At 34.2% G+C, this 18,152-nt stretch overlaps 1 protein-coding gene across 1 annotated transcript; it reads left to right on the forward strand.

Annotated features, from left to right (window-relative positions):
- Nucleotides 1–347: 347 nt before the first annotated feature.
- Nucleotides 348–2,204, forward strand: LOC132559026 (uncharacterized). The gene has a single exon (XM_060223625.1). The coding sequence runs from the start codon at nt 348–350 to the stop codon at nt 2,202–2,204; it is 1,857 nt and encodes a 618-aa protein (XP_060079608.1).
- The last annotated feature ends 15,948 nt before the right edge of the window (nt 2,205–18,152 follow it).

Here is an 18,152-nt window from a genome sequence, read left to right on the forward strand (position 1 = left end):
GTTATTGCACAATCATGAAACCGGGTAAAATGATTAATATATACAGTATAATAGATTTATATTTGAACTCATCCATCACTATAGTCTACCTAGCTATTCTATATGTATGTGGTATATCGTGACTTTGATGTATCATCCTATTTGTAAACAGACACACGTTGTCACAAGTCAGAGTAAATTGTATCTAATTAACCACTTTTTATATTTATAGGTATAAAAGAGACGAGCTTTGAATTCCAGGAGCAAGATTGAACGCACAATTACAAGGTGCATAAACAGAAAAGTGAGCCATACTTCTCAACCGTTACACGTCAGCGGTACCTTGTTAAACCCAGCACAAGTATATGATGGAAGGCAAGAAACTGATATTACTTCTTTTTACGATGTTTGTTCCCCTCGTGTTTACAAAAACTTTCATTCTTCAAGCCGATAATTCAAGAACAAGGGAAAATCATGTGGTTCTGAATTTGGCAAACGCCTCCAATGGAAATGCTCTGATGGTGACTGAAATAGAACCGCTATCTATAAACTTCTGCATTCGGGAAAAGACGACCGTTCGTTTGAACAACTTCCGGTTTTCTAGTGATAATTCCAATGCTTTATTCACTGTAAACCTAGATCACGGTTATTGGCTAGGTACGTATTACTCTCCGCCTCGAGGTGGACGAGAAGATTTCATCAACACTGGCAAGTTTCCCCGGGTTTATACCTTTGATGCTGGATGGCACGTTTTAAAGGTTGATGTCAGACCAGGGTCGGCCAACATATCGGTTGATAACATCGAATTTGATATTGATGACGAAAGAATGAATTTGGAGATTCTTCAATGCACTATCATGTGTATACCGGAGGCGAACTTTGGGGTGAGGCGACCTACTTTAACATCGAATACCGAAAGTGCCGTCATAACTCAACAGTCTTTCGACACCAAGTGTGCAGAAGTAGACAACGTCAACGTCCCGATGTACAATCCTGCAGTAAGTCAATTCCTCATTACAGCCACTCTTCCACAGTACAAGTCATTCGCTAACCGTCGTCATGACAACCTTACAAACTGCCCCCATCTACCGCCACAACTATGGCGATTCTCAGACTTTACAGCCAGTTCTGACACCGCTGATATACGAGGCCAAAATTCCAGTCTAATGTTTATTTCGAATCAATTCAATTCAAGAAAATCTATCGCTGTTATTGCTTCGTTTAAACTGGAAGGTGAAAAGGAAGGGAGTATTGATTCGAAAATTGGAAACGAATTATATTTGAGGTTTAAGAATTTGAATGTACCGGTTACAGTAATGATGCAGTACCGGGACAATACTGGTCGTTTGTCTGAACCTTCTGTGAGGACATTTGATCAACATACCTTGGAACAAATGTGGACAATTCCAGACTTCACCTGGATAGAAGACACAGATAATTATATTGTACTTTCTATGGAAGCCGATGTCATTATCAAGTTTGAGGTAGATTATCTTCAATTACTTAAACGACCAATGGTGCCAGATGAAGTTTCGACTATTTATAGAAGCGATGACGTCATCATTGAAGCAGTGAATGTTCAACTCTCCTGGCTCGCGCCAAAAACAATGACGGTGCGTCTAAGTAATGGCGGAATAGCAGAAAATATAACATTTATCCGTATTTACCGGCCAATTCCGTGGAACAACGGATATGCTCAAGTTTTTGTCCTTTACAATGACGGCAATGTACGACTCCTCCCGACAGCCCCGGATGGAACCGACTGGATTCCATTCGGAACCTCAGTAATTATTGGCCAGACAAAAGCCGACCGAGTGAGACCATATACTGTTATAACACAAGTAGATATCATTCCTGAACGCTGGCAGATGAAAGTTTACTACGAAGACGGTAGTTCTGTCAAAATGAGTTTAAACAGCACAAACGAAGAGACCCAATTATTTGTAAGTGATATCGATTTTATGCAAGATCGGTTCACGCACCCCTTTGCTACGATTCGCTCCATGTACGTGGACGAAGGAAACACAGATGTAGACAGTGTGAAGATTGACAACAAAGATACATATCACATTATGGACCAATGGGGATCACTGACAGGAAGGTCTTTCGCTTTCCATCGCAGGTGCATTTCAACCCACTTAACACTTAGTCCTGATATTCAGATCGATCTTTTGGAGACAAATCAAGCGATGACGACAGCTACAGTACCACCAACCAATATATAGTCTGGTACAAAAGTCGCCAAAACTGTTCAGATAAGTTCAGAACTCGACTTCAACCATTTTGTGTCAAATACTACCTTAGATGGTCCATGACTAGCATCCTTTTGGCAAGAGAAGGTTGTGAAACAGACTGGAACTCCCCTTGGATTACCACAATACAGGGCATTGTTCAGGTCAGATTTAAAACAACTGTTCTCAAAGCTCTGAGACAAGGAAGAGTTGATGTTAATTGTTATTTGAAATCCACGGCTACATTGATATTGTACGATGTTTTTCTAATGTCTGTGTATGATATATAACGTTCATTTTCACGTTTTCCCTGTTTAGGTATTTGTATGGAAGAGCTGAGAATACCGACTTCTGAAAATCGCTTGTGTTTTAATATTCATGGTTGGTTAGTTTCTTCATGTTATGCTTACAACAGCTTTAGTTCTTATGTCTATGTTTATATCTGTAAACGCGAAGAAATGAAAGTGTTATGTAGTATTGTCCAGTATCCATATCATGATGTTCATGAAATATTTTCAGTTCTTAAACAGGACTGGCTTAAGGAAGAATATTTTTAAAAAATCAGAATACCAAAAAAGAAAGAAAGAGTAAAAAATAATTTTTTAAAACAATTTTTACTCACCCAGTATGTATTATACTTTTCGTTATGAGTTTGATTTTCTCGAGGTATTACGTGAACTATCCCTGGAAGTTATTTGGTAAGCTAACAATGCTATGATCAAACGTGTCCACGTGAGTATGGACAATATTATAACGTTATCTGTAAATCCAAAATAAGCCACACTTGATCTCATCCGAGTAAACCTTGTTCTAATATTGGAATGTGTGAATGTGTGAACAACGTAATATACATTGTATTATGTATATTTCGCAGAAATCATTGATGACATTTACGTACAACACTAGACAGGATGTATTAATTAAAATTAATGAAATTATTCATGTTTGAAACCAAGGAAGAATTTATGCAACGCACTTTCATGTCTATCAATTTAAATCTACGTAATGTTATCGTATACATGATTGATCGGTCATATTTATTGATCACGGAAAGTCATTTGACAAATCTAAAAACAGTTATTTTTATTGTCATCGATTTCATTAATGCATTAACTGTAGATATGTAATGCGTTCTTTAACTACTTTCTTAATCTATTCTCGCTCCCATGTGAGGTCACACTGACATAATATCTCCTGGGAACGAGGATGATAATTCTCGTGACAAACAGAAAAAACAAAACTCCTGAACCATAAATAATTTGCCAAGGTCATCTGTGTCTTCAAATTGTTTAAGTTTGTAACGTTTGTAACACGTGCAGTTAAGTAAACAGAACTGAATCACACTATACCTACGGCAAATTACTAGATTACGAAATATGTCATAATGATGGGAAAGTTAAGTGTGAATGAGTGTGTGTGCGAGTTTTTTTTTTTTTTTTTTTTAATTATTTATTCTTTTGTTGTTTCCGCAACTATTAATCATTACTTTTGTCATGTATATATATTATCAAATTATCATAAATGTCATTGAATATTTAATTATCCATGTCAATAAATCGAGTTCTTTACATCGTCGTTGTGGTTTTCTTGGTTTCTATATATATGATTCCACTCATATGAGATTTAGGACCAAACAAATCTCATATTGCCGAGCCATTTATGAGGTAAGGTAAAAAAAATCGTAAGGAGTCTCACATGGAAACGATTGCGAGGCTTTGTTTATCACAGAACTTTGCAAATATTTGTTTAAACAACGTATAGTCAGACTGATGTAAAATCTGACTCTATACCTTTTAACTTGGGGCCGCCACAATATATATCTGACGCCATTGAGCTTTCGTGTAACAATAGAAATATTGGAAAAAATCAAAAATTTGCATGGTGATATTACACACGTGACGAAACCAACATTTATTTTAGGGGTATGATTTCACTGATTACGAGGAAGTAACGCGATATGTAAAGAAATACGTTGACTGTGATTTTGTTATTGTTCAGGACGTCACAGCAACACTGTATTGATATCGCGTTAGAACCACTTATTTAGATAGCATTACCAGTACATGTATGATAACACAAAGATAATCTCATATGCACCCTGAATTTTGAATAGGGTAATCATAACCCCCAGGAAAAGATTATCATGTTGGTAACAACTCGGCAAGGCTCGTGTTTGTCAACTTACACTTAATGTTGAGAGTATCCTATCTCACCCCAAGGGGATACAAGATTTGGAGTAATCTCTGACTTTCGTGGGCAAATGTCCTGTAACACTAGATGGCGTGTCACATTTCTATGTCTTGTGTACAATGAGATATACACCAGCAAAATAACTTTTCAAATTTGAAATGAGGTAACAATCAACTTGTTAGCTACAACGCGGCCTTGCAGCGCAAATGAAAATGATACTTTATAAATTGCTCAATGCCAACATCTAAATGATAATACAACTGGAAAAAAATAAACAAATTAGATTTTCGTCTCACAACAGACGATTTTCGTGTTATATCACATTTCTCAAATATGCAGATGATTTTTATGGCAATAAGATACATATAAGCAAGGGGCTTTTCTAGTTTACAATGCATCGCCTTCATACATTTATTTCATTTGACCGCAACACATATCCCCAAGCAATAATAAATCTGTACACCTACGTCAGTGAGGGGCGACATATATTACAGGTGTTCACTCACAAATGTGTTATACATACTCCATAACGAGGTCAAAGCCTGTAGAAAGACATGGTCTTATTCTCCTTGTACTTTTCATAAGTCTTTTTATTTCATACAATCTTTAAAAACAATGATAAATTTATAAAGATTGCAATAATCATAAATAAATAAATAAAAAAAAAACAATATTAAAAAAAGTAAAATGAAAAAATACCTTTTTACGTCTAATTTTGCTCCATCCTGATAGCGTTTTCCATCCATTTCATATCTGATTTATTAAGCTTTCTTTTTCTTTCCATCTGAAACAAAGACCATATATGTTCAGTGAAAATACTGTAATCACAATGTTTTTTAATAAAATGCATTAAACAGGAACCGGGTAAAAAGAAGCAGCACACTTATACCCTCATTGATCATATTCTTTAATTCATTTCCCTATAGGAAACCTTGTGAAATCCCCGTCAGAATCGTACCTACTAATTACTGTCTAGGAAAATTTCTTGAGGTCAAATGTACGTGATGTGTGTAACAGTGATGAATTATTACAGACACGGAAACAGCTTCTTGCTTTTCCGGAATTGTTTTATCAAACGTGAAATGAAATATTTCCTGATATATGCATTTGTTATTGAACAGACTGAGTCATTATTGTTATTAAAATGTCTGTCATCTTTTAGAAAAGTGCAAATATTGATATTAATAATATATAAAAAGTACAAAAGAGGCTCAGAGATCTTAATTACTGTGTACAAATGTACAGAGAGCTTAAAATGTGTTTTCCCGAGTTTTCCCTCTTAATGGGATTATGAACATTTTACAAATCACTAGTTCAGCATGCCTTTAGTTATGTTTCCATTATATAACACATGTATTTCATATTTTCTTAAGTTTTGCATACTAATCAGGGAATTTTACAACTTGTATAGCAAAGGACTTGTAAACTGCGTTTTTCAATGGTCTTGTAATTAACGGTTTTACCAGAAGCCTGAAGCAGATTTTTTTCGCGAAGCCTTGAAACGACACATTGATTCCACTATGAATTATATTTTCAAGGTATCCCTTTTTTTGCGATTTTATCTCGTCCTCGTACACAAACACAAAGCCGCTAGAAAATATTGACTTATTTCTTCTGTTTGTACTCATAGTAATTACATAATAACCTCACTTCTCTCTTACACAATATGCAGTATTTTGTTTTGACCCATGGACAACATTTCGAGTCTTCTAGATGAAAGATAACTATAATTCCTCAATGATTATCTGAAGTAATGTTCATGGTTTTTTTTCTTTGTCCCCGTTTAGCCTATTTAGCAAATATTCGTTGGAGCGTAGTATGCAATAAATGTTTGTTTGAACTTAAACATCAAACTGAAAATGAGTCTCACCTTCCATCGTGCCTTTTGAGAAAAGAATGAAACATGTGAAATTGAAAACTATTGCTTTTTTTTTCGTATTGTGATCATTTAATTACAACGATTTTCAAGCAAGACGTAACTCAGAGATGAAACTTCACACACGGTTATTTTTTCTATATCATCTTTATATGATTTTTTCCCCTAATTATGAATTATTTATTTAATATATGTCATTAAACATGTACTTGATATAATGGACAATTGTAGAACATTATACAAAAGCTTAACAATGGAAATGCACAGAATGTAAAACCAGGGGTTGGGGAACGCCCCACACTGTTCATTCTTCATTATGATATATCCTTATATGATTTTATCGTAAACAATTGTTTATTAGTTTTGCAAGCATGATGAATATTAATGAAGATAAGTATAAAATTTTGAAATATATATAGGTAAAACTTGCTACTAAAAAAAAGAACATACTTCAGAGCATGAGCTATGATATTTAGCCATTTCACCATCACGTGCCTGTTATACTTATTATATTTGGTTCAAATGCCAATTAAACATTCTTTAAACGTTCTGTATGATGAATGCATAATGAATTTTAGATTACATCACAATGATAAAACGGTTATGTATCTATGTTAAGTAACGCAGATGGGAAAAGATATGAATTTTACCATAAATCTTTTGCCTTTTAACTGCATGTGTATCGTGAGTCGATAAATAATCTAAACACACTGTATATTAACTGTATGCACACTTATAAATTCAACGTTATCGAAAGGTCAGTTAGTACTTATAATAACGTTTTCAGCCAACTTATGGTCTCCCGTTTTCTTCTAACTACTACGACCCTATTACGATTATATTTCATTTCGTTTCAGAATATTTTATTTATTAAACAATCAATAGGATTAGACAGCAGGCTAGAGCCAATATAAGTCTTCTCCGGAGACAACATGGTGGTCAGAAATAAACATACTATTATATCTAACCTTCGATTTTCGTTTCCCCGCCTACATACACAGTCAATTTTGGGGAGAATAACGAGTGTTTATTGAAATTATAAACGGTTTTTGTGAGCAGTAGTAAGCTATTAACCAGAATAAAAACAAGTCCCTTCGTTATTGCAACCCCATGTCACAAACATATCCCACTTTATGTTTTTTATTGAAAAAAAAACCACAAATGAAATGGTTTTCCAATCCAGCCCTGATATAAACCCTGATTTAAAAAAAGCTTATTCAATGTTTACCGGCACTGTCATCAACCTCTTTGAAAACGAAGAAAAAAAAGTAAAAAAATCAAACACAGAACAAAAAAGAAAACAAAAAAGAACTGCTCAGATGTTAAGCACTTCATCAAATACTATTATGGTTAAAATTATCGAGGGGTTTCATTTTCTGCTATTTTCATAGGCTGGATTCAACCAAGAAAAAGTGACACCTTGAAAATAATTTCAAAAATGAAAATTAAAGTTTATTTCATTCTTATGATAAAGGACTAAGTCAAACTATCAAAGAGCAAAGTCAAACTATCGCGCTAAATTCACCACTCAATTTCAAGGAAATGTAAGTGAAATTGACATACCTTTTTATTTCATAAAGGGATGATATAATGAACGTGTTAGATCGTTTTAAAGCAGAAAAAATGTATCCTGTTATCATAGTATAATCAATCCATGTCGACAATGCTTGTGAGAATCAGTAAAACATATATTATAGCATCACGACGACACTAAACATATGTTTATACATTTTAGGGTTGATAGGTGCACTGATTTCATACATGGTGAACATGTTCTGTCTGTTTCCGTGTGATACAAAACACAAGACTTCATCGATACTACACGGCAACATGTTTGGACTTTAGAAACATGATTTAAACCTGAGTGAAACTGACATTGCTGACAGCAAACTAGACACTTTCAACTTTGTGCAAAAGTTACCAATAATGTGATCAGATTAATTCATTTATGTTAATGGTAAGGGATTAAGAACTTGTGTACAGATACTTTGCATACTTTTGTTTTCCACAAAATGTCTTTTGTATTTATATATATAATTATTTATCTTTTTTTCCTTTTTTTTCTTCATTTTCATGTGATTTCATTTCCTAATTTCATAATCATATGGATTACTCAAGAATATGAGTGTGGGATATGTGGAAAAAAATTATCCCTTTCATAATTTCACAAATATGTCATTTTCCTAAATAAAGAAATGATAGTTAGCACAAATTATTTTTTTATTTTCCATAAATCAACCATAGACCGAGAAAACATCACAGTTAATTTGTATTCGTGTAGAAGATACTTAGTACAAATATATCATTTTCCCCTTATCTATACATTCATCACTTGTTTATGAGTTATGATATACTAAACAAAGTAAGGGGCTCATTTCGTGTGAATTATCAATGACCTATACTAGTACTGGCATTCCAAATAGGTTGTCTACTTGAGATTTGGCCAAGCAAAGTGAAAACCACTTTCAACACAAACTTTGAATTAGATACAGTAGAGTCAAATAATGAATTCAACTGTATTATGCCGCTGTTTTATCCCTCTAAGACTCGTCAGTGATGTAAGGGCCTCAATTTTTAAACCTAAGAGACAACTGATAGTGACCGTAAAGATGAAAAAGCCTAAATGGGAATAAATAAAAAGTAGTATTTAGGTTATGGTTAATATCTGGGACTAAACAATCCACCACCGGTGTATACCACCTGCATATTCTGCCGCTTATCTCGATCTTAACCTACAACGAAACCAATACGGACAGCTGTATGTTCCATTTCCCGATATCAACAACTCTGCATCACCAAACTATGTTGTTTACATATTGAAGTTGATTCTATATTCTAGGCTTCCCATTATCACAATTTTCATGCCAGAAGTCGTAAACCAACTGACAAATTCGTAACACAGGGTTTCAAAAGATGTAGGTTGATACAAATTGTGAGGAAATTTTATTGCACTTCATAGTGATCCGAGTGAGAAACATTCTATTTTATTTTTGCGATATGAAGCTGGAAGTGATTGATGCTTGTTAGTTTGTCTGTTGGTTCCGTTATTTTATACCTTGTTCTTATTTAAGAACGTGATAATACTTACTTGGATTGACCGAGTTTTCAATGGCGGGTGTCGTCGATGAAGCAGAAAATGCTTACTCTTCCGGATCAGCTGGCCTAAATCTCCTTGTAGTTTTTAAAGAGTTTTCTTGTAAATCTTTCTTTTCTTCATATTCTACCTTTTTATTTTCGGATTATGATTATGTTGACATGTTGGTATTTCCTAGTTGTTTATTGCACAAAACAAACACAAATGATATCTGAATACTGGAATTAGTTAAACAACGGCAAAATGTGATCAAAAGAAAGTACGTGTTTTTTGGGGAAATGCCACAATACCATTTCTTTATTTTTTAAAGAAAATTAAACATAATAATGCTGATAATAACATGTCAGATATCATATATGCTAAGCAAGAAGTCCCAGTTTTGAATACAAGCGAACCAGGAAATAAAAATATGATGGATTCTGAGTTTATGGTTTGAACTTTCCTATTTCGTTAAAATAATAATTTTTTTATCTGTTATGTAACAATCAGCGTTCATAATTAGTATTTAAGTTACGTCATCGATTATTTTGGATTAAAGCCAAGAGTACCAACTTTGATGGCACAATGCAATTTATTGGTGAGTGGTCTCGAAGGGTGAAAAATCTTTAGGAGGACATTTATGGGAAATTAGCATGGCTGGAAAGCCCACCTGTCCTTGGTTTTTACCAAACTCTTGGTCTTTCCGTAGCATTCATGACTTTTCAAAATTGTTTTCTTTTAGTTTTCCTTTCAATGTAATGAGATTTTGTTCGATCTTGGACAGAATTGGAAAGCAAAATCCCACAAAAACAACAAAATTCACAGTTAACTGGCTTATAGCGAGTTCGCATATAAAGTTAGTGAGGAAGTTATTTTATGCGTTTACAGATATATCCTGTATATATCATCCATCATTGACTCATTCAGGAAAATCGTTTGGATTCAATATACTTACCATGTACATGATCTTCGATTATTCTGTCAAGACATCAAGTTAATCTAAAACAATTTCAAACCGAACCACATAGACCATAGGTTATCTAGTTTAGTACATAAGTCAAAGGAAACCACAGAGAGGATAATAGAAATTCGGCGAACATAATGCTACATTTGATAAATACATATTAATATATATCAATTAAGCATTTTATCAAGGTTCATTAATGAAGAATTCTATTTACACACTAATAGAAATATTTCCTGATTATAAAACTGAAATAAAAAATGTGTCTTCACAAAAGTGTGTGGTTAAACAACATTCAGTAACCTTTATAAATCTTAATTAAAAAGTTTCCTGTTAAAGTTATGAAGCTTGCATTTTTTAACATAGTAATTATAAAGACGCACAATACACAACTCTCTTTACTAAAATGAGTAAGGTTTTTGATTGATATTCGTTATAATAAAAGTGCGACCTTGTCACGATTCGGGGTTTTTGCGTTCATTGTGGTTATTTTGCCGACAAAATACTGCTGTTATATATATTATGAATGGAAACCATATATATTTCATATTTTACTGCTGACCTCCCGACACATCTGTGGTTTTTTGTACACATGTGCCATTGTTACCATATTAATTTATTAATTGATGGGTGGACGAGGACAGAATCTTGATAAAAATTATCAAAAATACTTTTATTTGTGGATTTAACTCCTTGCGAGGAAAATGTATCTCTTTCTGCCCCCATAAATTATCCCTCCTGAGGAGCAACAACGTTTGATTTTATCTTCAACAAGGTAATCATGGCCACGTTCCGCACATCAAATGAAATTCTAGCTTGTTCTGAATATTCTTTTAGGGGTATTGTGTATTGCGTAATGTCTTCCTTTGGGGGTCAGGATTAAAAATGTTTGTGCATTTGATTTTAAATGTCTTCTACCTGTAAAAATCTGAGTCACTGGATACAACAATGAAATCATACCGACATGTTCCAGGAGAATACGGCCAAACAGGAACATGTGTTTTGAAAAGGTAGGCATCTTCTGCTCTGTCAACGAAACCCGCAATGTTATTTCTGGTTATTCAATAAGTTATGTCGGTGCAGCAGACCATAGGCACATTCAACAATTTCCACAGCGTTGTTGTATACCTCGTTCTCATTTGAGAACTTGACATTATTTAATCGGGTAAACCAAGGTTTACATGGCAGACGTCGTCAATGACGAAGGAGACGTTATTCTTTGGAACACTTGATGTTAGTCTCCATTTACATTTTCAGGTTTATATTAATGTGTTGACTAAACCGTTTGATTTACTCGTTGTTGAAATTAAGTTCTGATTTATATATGTAATAAAACAATTATAGGAGACCTACGTTCGGTATCCAACAATGATTGAATTATAAATGACTAGTATGGTCTGTAGCTTGGGTCGATACCTGAATTTATAGGAAAGATCATATTGGCCGAAGAGTCGCCATAGTGATCTCGTTGAGAAATATTTCTTTGTATGGCTATGTGGTAGCTGGTTGCTCGTTAGTTTGTCTATTGGTTCTGTTGTTTTATACCTTGTTCTCATTTAAGAACTTGACATTACCTACTTGGATTGACCGAGGTTTACATGGAGGGTGTCATAGATAAAGCACAAGACGCTCACTCTTCCGGAACACCTGGTCTTATTCTCCTTGTAGTTTTTCAGGAGTATCCGTGTAAATGTTTCTTTTGTTCGTATTTTACCTTAGTTTTATGGAATTTGAATTTGAATTGATGACGTTGCCATGTTGGAATATTCTTGTTGTTCTTATTTAGCAGCAGTGAAAAGAGATTTGTTGAGAAAATTAAGAGGTTCATTTTTCGTGTATACATTTGATGTATTATATGACATCAGCGAACTGATCGGCAGATGTGATAAATGTCACGAATAGTGCAAGTGTGAAAAAACTGTTAAATATCTACCTACCGCTAACTTTACATAAATATCCAACAAAACCATATGAACTTTTTCATTATAGTGCATTATTAATGACAAAGTATTTGGATGAATAATGTGAATCAGTGAAAGAATACATTAGTTCTTAATCAACTTAGTTTTGACTAACAAAAGCCCATTGTAAGTGAAAGTATCAAAGTTTAATTGCAAAGGTGAATTATTACTTATGTTTAAATGTCATACCCAAATGTAATTTTTCTTACAGTGAAACTTTTTCCAGCGACAATGAAAGAGAACTTTGATATTTGATGGAAGAATATGTCCATAAAGTCAACAATAAAGGTTATTTTTATGACCATTCAATGTAATTGGATATCACAGGTTGTCCTCAAAGTCAAGATTTAGTATTAATACATAACTATACAAAGGTATAGGACTTGTATCACCAATGAAATGTACTATTTATACAAAAGTACAAAAAAACAAAAAACAAAAACAAACAAAAAATATAAACAAACAAAAATAACGAAATGTCAACATAATCCTAATCCTAACTCAATTTCGATTAAACTAGGGCTAAATATGAACAAAGATTAACACAGACACCCTGGGAAAAGTACAGAGGATATGATCATGTGTTCCGAAAAGTTAACCGTATAATGCTTCATCGACGATATCAAGTAAACATCTGTCAAACCAAGAAATGCCACGTTCCAATAGTGAGAACAAGGGAAATATTGATGGAGCCAACAGACACAGTAACGACCATCAAAATAGGTCCAAGTTCTTTCATTCATAAGCACTCGTAACTTATATTTTGACAATTCAATAAATATAATTGTGGATATTCATCTTTAAAATAAAAGTAGTTTTGAGTTCTTATAACTTGCTCGAGTAAACAGTGGTGATAAACATTTACATGATATTTTCAAAGCTAGCAAAAACATAGTTCTACATACCCAGTAAAATAACAACGTGATATTAATCGACGAATTTATATATATCAAAATAGGAAGTGTATAAGTTACGAGCAGATAACATAGATATGAAGTGTGATACAAATTCAAATAGATAGAAATTTTTCTAATCAACCAAATTACATAGATAAAAAATCGTTCTGTACAACTAAATAGCATACATAAAAAAATTGTTCTACATAACCATAGTTTAAAATGTTCCTTTCAGTCAAATAATATAGACAACATAGATCACGTATATAAAAAAGAATTTACATTTGATATGTGAATTAATGAAACGAGTCAAAGAATTTTGCAAAGGCTAGGGCGAAGTGAAACGAAGAACAAAATGTTTCATAAATCACATATCAAATGGAATCGAACTTATAATCCATTTAACACATTGTCGACTTTTCAGGCAAATATTGAAGAAAATGGACATTTCGTCGTCAAACCTCAAACCTTGGTTTCCGTTATTACGTCAGTGTTATCTGTGATTGTGATATTATAAATATGTAATATACAAAAAAATGACAAGAGTATATTCACAGAATAATAAGGTAATATATCTATACTCAAATGATTATAAAATATTCTTACATAATTCTTGCTAGGAAAGCATTAAAAATAATTAAACGCACTATAACGAATATATTGTGTAACATTAATAGTTATAAAACGCTGGAGGATTTTTAATAGGATTATGGTAATGTCATGTTTGACTTATCAGTATTGGGACATTTTAAAGCTGTTTAATGATGATGGAGTTATTTGACTGATTGGCGTTACATTACCTGATGGTGTCGTAAGAGTCATTTGAAGGGAATAATTAACAGGTAAATGGTTACGGTCCAGTGACTTTTAGTTACCCTACTTCATTATCTAAGCCGCAAATTGTTCCTATTTTAGCATTAACCACTTTTTTGAGAATCGTTACCTTTTTGTTCAAAGGGATAATTGTCGCAGTTTTAAAGACGAGAGAGAAATTAGGAGATTTCTGAAATATTAATTCTTGGCATAATTTCGCACTAAGGCTTTAAATATTCACCATTAAATTTCTCTGTCTACAAGAAACAATGGTGATATAATATTTCGATGTAAAACTTCGTTATTTTTTGATACTTTGTTATTTTCTTACTTTAGTTATCAAATGCTGCCTTTACCAATTCGCAGTCTTAATTTCAAAAGCCTCGAATTTCATAATAATCCGAAATCAAGTCAAACATAACGTAGCCCTTACAATGTCTGCAGTCACATATGTAGAAATTAAGCCTGTTTCGGAAAGAGGAAGATAATAAAATACCACTTGATTATCTGATAAAAGATGCTTTTATGCAGCGTAAATGAACAATTCGCTGCATTTTGTTCTCGCGGTTTGCTGTAACCTGCAATGCCACGTTTTAATTCATTCGAATAGTTGCATGGCTTACAATACATACATGGAATTGACTTTTTCCGGAAATGATCGGGGATATGGAAATTACGAAATCTCTTAAGTAGTTCGGTAAGTGGAACTCCCCATCTTAATTTTGACATTTGTTTTTCGATCACCTTTGATTTTCCTCATCGCCTCCAAAATTAGACCCTTAGCATACAACTATATGTTTTAATCTAATCCAATATCTGGATCTACTGCATTTAGTATCAAAGGCTGTAGTGTGTCTTTGGTCTTCTAACACACGACCCATCCAGCTCTCCCAAGGGTTATAAATCTTAACAACAGATGTTCATATCGAATTCGACCTACTATAAAGGATTCGTTTTATTTTGTATTCATGTAATTCAGTCAGATCATTCAGAAAACCATTAAAGTTATTTTATCCGTGATACATTTTTAGATCTACATTGACATGACACGCGTGTGTAAAATTTAGGTCACCTGTTATACTTAATACGTACCACATGGACGCAGTTATGAATACAGATGGGTTGTCAGTAAATTGTACGATTTCTGTCTGTCAAAGCTGACCTTTCATTTACCTATCAATGATTACAACCAAACACAAAAAGTTTTCGTTCAACAGCGATAAATATCATTGAATAACTCGAGTTAATGTTTCCAGATAAAGCGATCAGATCGGAGGGGAGGGGGCATTACACGATCAACAGACAAAGCTTTATTGTGAGAGAGAGAGAGAGAGAGAGAGAGAGAGAGAGAGAGAGAGAGGAGAAACTAAAATGCCAAATTTCGAGGCATTTTAGTTAAGAATTGATACATCTGATTCATTCTTCCTCTGAAAACTTGTCAGGTTTGAAAAAGGTGTAAATATCCCGAAAGAAAAAATCGAAGTGGCCCTAAAATATGGAAGTATATAGTGAAAGACTTCATCGATTCCTTAATTCCATTGAAATGACATTTTATAAACATTTTAAAAGTATACAGTATAAAGCTAATACTACAATGACGTCACGCTGCTGAGAAATTAAAACTCTAAAAAACACTAAAATATTAAAAAACTAAAATTCATGCTTTAAGGTGAGTCCATTAAGGAGTCGTTCATCACCTTATTGATTTATACGTGCATCTTTGGCAAAAGAAAAAGATTGCTTAAAAGGCTGGTTTCCTCCGCATTCCAGAACCCTATTCCCGCGCCTTCTTGCGGACAATACCTTTAATTGATATCAAACAGAATATACCACATGTTTTTTATAAAATGGAACAGACCTGTCAGACGGTACTGAACAAGTCCAGTCTGTTAATATCAACAGATAAAGTATCACATTAGTTTCCTAAAATTACACCTCACAAATCATTCGTTACTTCAGTGTTCTATCTATAATTTATGATCACGTGCTCACACATATCATTCATACAAATTCATTTATTATCATAATAACGTTATACACTCGTTGATCAGTTGTAGTCAGTTTCTGATCTAATTTATCTTCCAATTTTAAACTTCATTTTATCGATTTTCCATCTTGTTCACCTGTCAGTATTCCCTTCTTTTTTAAACATCTTTTTGGAAGTTCAGTTTTCATCTTCGTGGTAATTGAATAATTGTCTGATTCCGCGTGACTGACATTTCTAAGTTGACCTGGTCGGTACTTCATTTCGGTAAGCAGTTACAACCTTATTTTAACAAATCATGGACAAATGACCCGCAAATAAAACTGAATAGAACGTGTGTAAAAAGCTGGTTTTCCATGTAAATCTCAATATCTGCAGAAGAAACAGGCTGATAGCAACGTAAGTGTTAGGTAGTATTGGCGCTATTGACAGTGTGTCAGTAGGTAGTATTGGAGCTATTGACAGTGTGTCAATAGGTAGTATTGGCGCTATTGACAGTGTGTCAGTAGGTAGTAATGACGCTATTGACAGTGTGTCAGTAGGTAGTATTGGCGCTATTGACAGTGTGTCAGTAGGTAGTATTGGCGCTATTGACAGTGTGTCAGTAGGTAGTAATGGCGCTATTGACAGTGTGTCAGTAGGTGGTATTGGCGCTATTGACAGTGTGTCAGTAGGTAGTAATGGCGCTATTGACAGTGTGTCAGTAGGTGGTATTGGAGCTATTGACAGTGTGTCAATAGGTAGTATTGGCGCTATTGACAGTGTGTCAGTAGGTAGTATTGGCGCTATTGACAGTGTGTCAGTAGGTAGTAATGGCGCTATTGACAGTGTGTCAGTAGGTGGTATTGGCGCTATTGACAGTGTGTCAGTAGGTAGTAATGGCGCTATTGACAGTGTGTCAGTAGGTGGTATTGGCGCTATTGACAGTGTGTCAGTAGGTAGTAATGGCGCTATTGATCGTGTGTCAGTAGGTAGTATTGGTGCTATTGACAGTGTTTCAGTAGGTAGTATTGGCGCTATTGACCGTGTGTCAGTAGGTTGTATTGGTGCTATTGACAGCGTGTCAGTAGGTAGTATTGGCGTTATTGAAAGTGTGTCAGTAGGTAGTATTGGTGCTATTGACCTTGTGTCAGTAGGTAGTATTGGTACTATTGACAGTGTGTCAGTAGGTAGTATTGGTACTATTACCAGTGTGTCAGTAGGTAGTATTGGACAGTGTGTCAGTAGGTAGTATTGGCGCTATTGACCGTGTGTCAGTAGGTAGTATTAGTGCTATTGACCGTGTGTCAGTATGTAGTATTGGTACTATTGACAGTGTGTCAGTAGGTAGTATTGGTGCTATTGACAGTGTGTCAGTAGGTAGTATTGTTACTATTGACAGTGTGTCAGTAGGTAGTATTGGTACTATTGACAGTGTGTCAGTAGGTAGTATTGGTGCTATTGACAGTGTGTCAGTAGGTAGTATTGGTACTATTGACAGTGTGTCAGTAGGTAGTATTGGTGCTATTGACCATGTGTCAGTAGGTAGTATTGGTGCTATTGACCATGTGTCAGTAGGTAGTATTGTTACTATTGACAGTGTGTCTGTAGGTAGTATTGGTACTATTGACAGTGTGTCAGTAGGTAGTATTGGTGCTATTGACAGTGTGTCAGTAGGTAGTATTGGTACTATTGACAGTGTGTCAGTAGGTAGTATTGGTGCTATTGACCATGTGTCAGTAGGTAGTATTGGTACTATTGACCATGTGTCAGTAGGTAGTATTGGCGCTATTGACCGTGTGTCAGTAGGTAGTATTGGTACTATTGACCGTGTGTCAGTAGGTAGTATTGGTACTATTGACAGTGTGTCAGTAGGTAGTATTGGTACTATTGACCGTGTGTCAGTAGGTAGTATTTGATGACAAACATGTGACATGCAAAAAACTAGAATTCTAAAATAAACTGTAAAAAAATAAAAATTTGAAAGTTCATTTTACGTAAAAATAATTGTTTGAAAAACGTTTGACGTTACCACTGGGTATTTCTATATATTGACCATTTCTGACAAGTTGTAATGTTTTCCCCATTTTCAACATGGTTAACATTTACAATTTATTATTTATTCATTGTTCATCCAGACAAGCTACATATGTTTTGATGGACAATCTCATATGTATCTGTGATTATTGAGCAAAAGTAAAGAGCG

Source organism: Ylistrum balloti, unplaced genomic scaffold (assembly GCF_031769215.1).
Source record: "Ylistrum balloti isolate Yb309-2 unplaced genomic scaffold, AGI_CSIRO_Ybal_v1 Utg370842, whole genome shotgun sequence".
NCBI classification, from domain to species: Eukaryota; Metazoa; Mollusca; class Bivalvia; order Pectinida; family Pectinidae; genus Ylistrum; species Ylistrum balloti.